This window comes from Phyllobates terribilis, unplaced genomic scaffold (assembly GCF_046119375.1).
Source record: "Phyllobates terribilis strain yellow unplaced genomic scaffold, ASM4611937v1 Scaffold_5__5_contigs__length_657084704, whole genome shotgun sequence".
In the NCBI taxonomy this organism is placed as follows: Eukaryota; Metazoa; Chordata; class Amphibia; order Anura; family Dendrobatidae; genus Phyllobates; species Phyllobates terribilis.
The window spans coordinates 183,723,099-183,728,432 of record NW_027362765.1 but is presented as its reverse complement, the minus strand read 5'-3'; the positions used below and the strand labels follow the sequence as shown (position 1 = coordinate 183,728,432).

The 5,334-nt window shown below is 43.6% G+C and overlaps 1 protein-coding gene across 1 annotated transcript; it reads right to left on the bottom strand.

Moving 5' to 3' along the window:
- LOC141271037 (coenzyme Q-binding protein COQ10 homolog B, mitochondrial-like) lies at nt 1-4,379 on the bottom strand. The gene is made up of 5 exons (XM_073681140.1): nt 4,176-4,379; nt 1,930-2,079; nt 1,309-1,501; nt 728-829; nt 1-410 (listed from the first exon to the last, which is right to left on the bottom strand). The coding sequence occupies exons 1-5, from the start codon at nt 4,280-4,282 to the stop codon at nt 249-251; spliced, it is 714 nt and encodes a 237-aa protein (XP_073537241.1). The 5' UTR covers nt 4,283-4,379; the 3' UTR covers nt 1-248.
- Nucleotides 4,380-5,334: the final 955 nt, after the last annotated feature.

Genomic DNA, 5,334 nt, shown 5'->3' with positions numbered 1-5,334 from the left:
TACAAAATAGTTGTGTATTCAGACAGTACAACACTGATCACGTAATTTGTTAGATCTAAAAACCGCACGATATTAAATAGGTTTCATGGTTGTAAATAAGTTAATTATTTAAGAGAGTCCCTTTTAAATAGATATAAATAAAGAGAGGTTTGTGCAAAGTCTTGATGTGGTCCGGTTTCAAGTCGTACAATGTATATAGTGTTCCGATCCATAGGACCAATGATATCAGCAAAAAGTTTATTCATCTGTTAATGTGCAGGTTGCAGTTTAGCTGCCCGTAATGAAACGGTCTGACGTCCATACGTTCCGGCTGCTTGGTTTTCGAATGCTGTGACCATCTGCTTGGCTACCTCGTCGAAAAAGACAGTGGCCAAATGAGAGTGGAGAAGAGACTTGAATTCAAATGACACCTACAAGGCAAATAAGGAAATAATGAGAAACCTGATCAGAACCAAAGTTAACGCAACTGCCTACAAGGCCAACAACTTTTGACTACCGCTTTACAACTCATGACTCTACAGCGAGTTAGTTTCAAAACAGTTGAAGAACTATTAAGAGTTAAAGCTTAGAAAAAAGTCAAACTCAAAGTGTATCATTGTATGAAATACACAGGCTGGAATAAGTTTGTAATAATTACTTCATTGCTTTAGGGTTGAGCAAAAATCTAATTGCAAAACAGAGGTCCTATCCTAATTGTAGTTTCAATGATAGGTGTACGACAACTTACAAAGAATTCAAGCTTGCAGGTGTCCGGGCGTCCAGGTAAACCTGGCCCAAATCTCCACACCGTCTCAAGATGACTGAACAACTTCCCATCATTGCAGACAGCCTGTGCCAAGGGGGAGAATAAAAGGAATAATTAAGAGACCAATAATGTTGATAGTACTCCTACATAAGGCATATACTAGCAAATAGGTGAAAGCTTTGTTATACAGTGTCTCACTAAGAGGGTAAAAACTGGTTCAAGTTTGCAAGAGGATTTCCACCTTTGCAACTGTTCACAGACTTCTCTCGTACAGACCGGCATGATGAAGAACAAAGGTCAGACTACGTGCCAGACAGCGCAGGCTTGGCAGTACAAAGTCCATAGAGAGACGACTTTCCCCAGAATCTTACATCATGCGAATAAAGAACCTTTCACCTCAATGCTAATCAGGATGTGGGCATGTACGCCAATGATATAGCATACGCCGACATAAGGGTGTTACAGGCCAAAGAATGACGTTGCTGACTAAATTGCTATAATTAACCTTTGTAAAATCAAGTGTAATTAAAAAAAAAAACAAAAAACTGTAGAGAAGAACTCACCCGAATTTGATGGTTTGGTTTAATGTATATTTCAGAGGTGTAACGCTCCACGATGGGTGGGAAGCCAACTTCTAGCTCAGCTCGGGTCACTCCGTTGCGGCTGGACAAGACTTTCGAACTGTTGCACCAAGGCACAAACCTCTTGTAGTCTTCCACATTTGCAACAATGTCAAACATTTGCTTTATCGAATACCTAAAGTGAAATAACAAAAGGCCATTATATTAGATTGTGTTATATATGAAAACCAGATAAAATAGTTATGGCTGCTTCTGTAGGAGAGTCCGCAAAACAAATGTACTTCCTTATAACAAAAATAAGAAAATGGCAGGTAATAGCCTACTAAGCCAGCTAGCAAATAAGGACGAGTGGGGAATGAGAAAGAATCCCAAGGGCTTGTAGCCCAGCACAGCAGTAAGCTGTAATATCTTCAGGGCCAAAGACTTGCCCAACCAGTTGCTCGATTCACCTTATACTGGAGAACGAGGAGAAGACAGTCAATGGTAAATTCCTTGTTCTGTTGGGGATCCCAGGGGTGGGACTCACAAATCTAACAATTTCTGTAGACCCAAGCAGCCCCTTAAATACATTTCTGTTTCTCCTCCAATAAGATAACTACTTACCCCAAGACTTTGGATTCTGTATACTCCATTCTTTTGCTCCCCAGGATGGGTGCAGCAAGGTTCAGGAAGGATCTCGTGGGCACATGGACTGGAGACGGTAGAGGTAGTCGTGTAGATTGTGACGCGAGTATTCCACAGGAGCTCAGATGTCTGAAATAGATGTAGAAGAAAAAATTTTTTGTACAGCTCAAAAGGTCAATCTGAAGAATGTGCTTTGGTAAAAATATCCCAGATCCCCCATCATGGGGATAGAATTTCCAGACTATGCTGGAAAGTAACAGCATGGGACTTGTCTCTTAACAGCCTGCAGCTCCATTCATATGCAGCCAGACTAGTTCTGCATCCGATGTTACACTACTTCAGAGAACGGCTCCTTATCCTAAGTTTTGATATTTTTTACTCCTTATTTTGCCACTAACGCAACATTGCTATTTTTTAAAGCGGAAGTCTGCACCCTCTGCAGCTACAACTCGAGCATGAGGTCAGCATACGCTGGGACTTGTGGTTTGCTACAGGATGCAGACCACCGGTCTACAGGGCCGTGTGGGAATGGTGTGTAAAAGGCACTTTCCTGTACACAAGGCATTGTTCTCTGAGTCACCATGTCGTGACACTTCCCTTCCAGGAAACCGTGCATTACAGCAAACTACAATAGACCGGCTCTAGAAGTTTCTTCACACTCGCTCCTCGGAAAGCACCAAATACCTAAACCCAAACTGATACATAAGATCTTATATCTAGGACTGGATCCGTAATGCTGATGTCTGTAGGCTCCAATCTGTGAGAAATTAATAGTGGCATACAATGGAGGTATTCTGCCCTAGGAGCAGAGACACCAGAGAGCAGCCCATGGGCCATGTAAGAAGCCTGTGTGTGCCATATGGGGTCAGGGCAACCGGTCCGGTTGGCAATCTAGGCACATTTAACACGGACGTATGCCAGCAGTGAGATTTATAGGGCAGGTGGGATGCTTCTGGTCCTATAATGTGTGTTACATGATATTTTCACATAACTATCCAAGAGGCTCTCGACCATCTTTACCTCGGGTGTTTTTTGTTTTTTTTTACCAGAAGCACAGACAGTCATGGCATTCTGCGCTTTTCTACAATTCTAAAACCAAAAGTTTGAGTACAGATGCTGAAAGGCAAGCATGGCTGTAAGGAGTCTAATCATTAGAGTCCTAACCTCTGCCGGGCGTACTACAAATAACGGTATTCAAAAGATGCCAAGATCCTAATATGTACAGATCCAAATGTGTGTGTGAGATGGATATAGTTGCTTTTTTTTGTTGTTGTAGTTTGATCGCCGATAAAAGTTGTCAAGTCATGGCAATTTTGACAAAAAAATGCTGCAAAATATACATCGTAACTGCAAGACAAGAATAGTGCTAAAATGTAACAATTCTCTCCTGTGGTGTGAGAAATTCCAAGAAACTTCCCCTGCAGGGGCCTCATCACGAGGTTTAAAAAATGCCAGAAGTCTAGAAGTCTTCGGAGTTCCAAGAATAGTCCAGAGGTCCTCCCTCCCCAGACGTCATTATCTCACAAAGAAATGCCTGCCATCTGACGTGGCCTGATCCAATGAAAGTGAATGAGCGGCTCCCACCTAACACTATTGATCGAATAATATATTCTGAGAATTACTGCTGGTGAACTCCTGAGGGGGATCAGACTTGTCAGAACAGAGAAGACAAGATTACAGAGGATTCATAGGTGAAACACTCAGACGCCTGTAGGACAGCCAAGAAGTTACATAATGGTATAACAGGGGACATCTGTACTGACTACTGGGATTATATACTAGAAAAGAGCAATATATCACCACAAAGCCATGTGGCGTCACCTATAGGGCCAGACAGAGCACTACCTCTATACAGTGCCCAGCAAGACCATGCAGGTAATGTGCCCCCCATCCCAGGGACATCAGTGACTACAGGGCGACAATCACAACTGTGACCGACATCCCCAATTACCCAGATCTCATGTGTGGTCGCCAGGACTACAGGTCAGTACACGCCATGGTGGTCGTACACTGAAGAGCTCCTCTAACGATCGTCAGTGTGCGCACATCACAGCAACCAGGGTGCAAATAACCCAAACCCATTATGACCTGGGAAGATCTATTACCACATTCATAGCACTGCTGCTCCTTCACCACAGGAGTCCGGCCCACACTGGGGGAAGCAGTGCGGTAGTTACAGTACCAGTATAATGGTGGTGGTAGTAGTACTCGGTCCGCTCTCTCACCTGAGTCCTCGCTGCTTGCTCCTCAGCACCGCATGGCACGGCCGGCTCTCCGCCTCCAGCAGGGCTCGCAGCAGCACAGAGGCGCTTTTCCCGCAGTGTCCGGTCATGGCGGCTGTGTCTCGGCAGCAGAGCTCCTCACTCGTTCCCGGCTTCTGAGCTAATGAACAAGTTCCTTCCCAGCAGTTCAGTTTCCTTCTACTGACAAAGACCGGGCGATGTCGTCACGCAGATGGGCGGGGTTTCCTTTTGAACTCCTCCCTGTGTTCTGTAGTGACCTGAGGAGTTCTGACCGCATGCGCAGTGCAGGATCAGAAGTTAGTGCTGACTATCCACCAAAGCTATTCAGAGATGTGCATTTCTTAGGCCACGGCCCCACTATCAGTATTAGGTCAGTATTTTTTCGCAGGAGCCAAAACCAGGTGAGGAACAATCAGAGAAAAGGTATAATAGAAACAAGTCACCAGTTCTGCATTTATCACCCACTCCTGGTTTTGGCTCCCACTTCTGAGAAAAAATACTGACCAAATACTGACCAAACACTGATAGTGGGGCCGAGGCCTTAGAGTGGTTGCAAGTCCAATTTCCTAGCAGTGGAAAACACCTTTAATGAATTGAGTGCGTCTTAGGGCTCATTCACACGTCAGTTTTTTACGTATGAGTGTTATCCGTATTTTTCGCACCAATCACAGTCTATGGATCTGTTCAGTTCAGATTTTTTCCTCGGACGGAGTAGTCTGTGCAAAATTGCGGAGACAAGGCAGATATTGATCCAAGTGTCAGAGCAAAATCGGCGATGTAAGTCTATAGATCAGTGAAAAAAACCTGACTGCATTTTTTATGCCATATATACACTGTCCATTTTTCACTGACTGGTCGTAGAAACTTAATTTTTTTTCTTCTCAATGAAAAAAAAACTGATGAATCTCTGACCAATCTAATCTAAACTCTGATGAAAATCACTGGTGAAACTCGGACACTTTTTCTCATACGTCAAAAAAAACTGACGTGTGAATGAGGCCTTACTCCAGCCAACTTCATACTAACGCCTCATTCAGGGTATGTTCAGGAGAACGTATAACTCTGATCATAAAAACACAATTTTTTTCATGTACAAGGAAAAAAAAACAGAAGTCTGAATGGGGCTATAGGTTTATTCCCA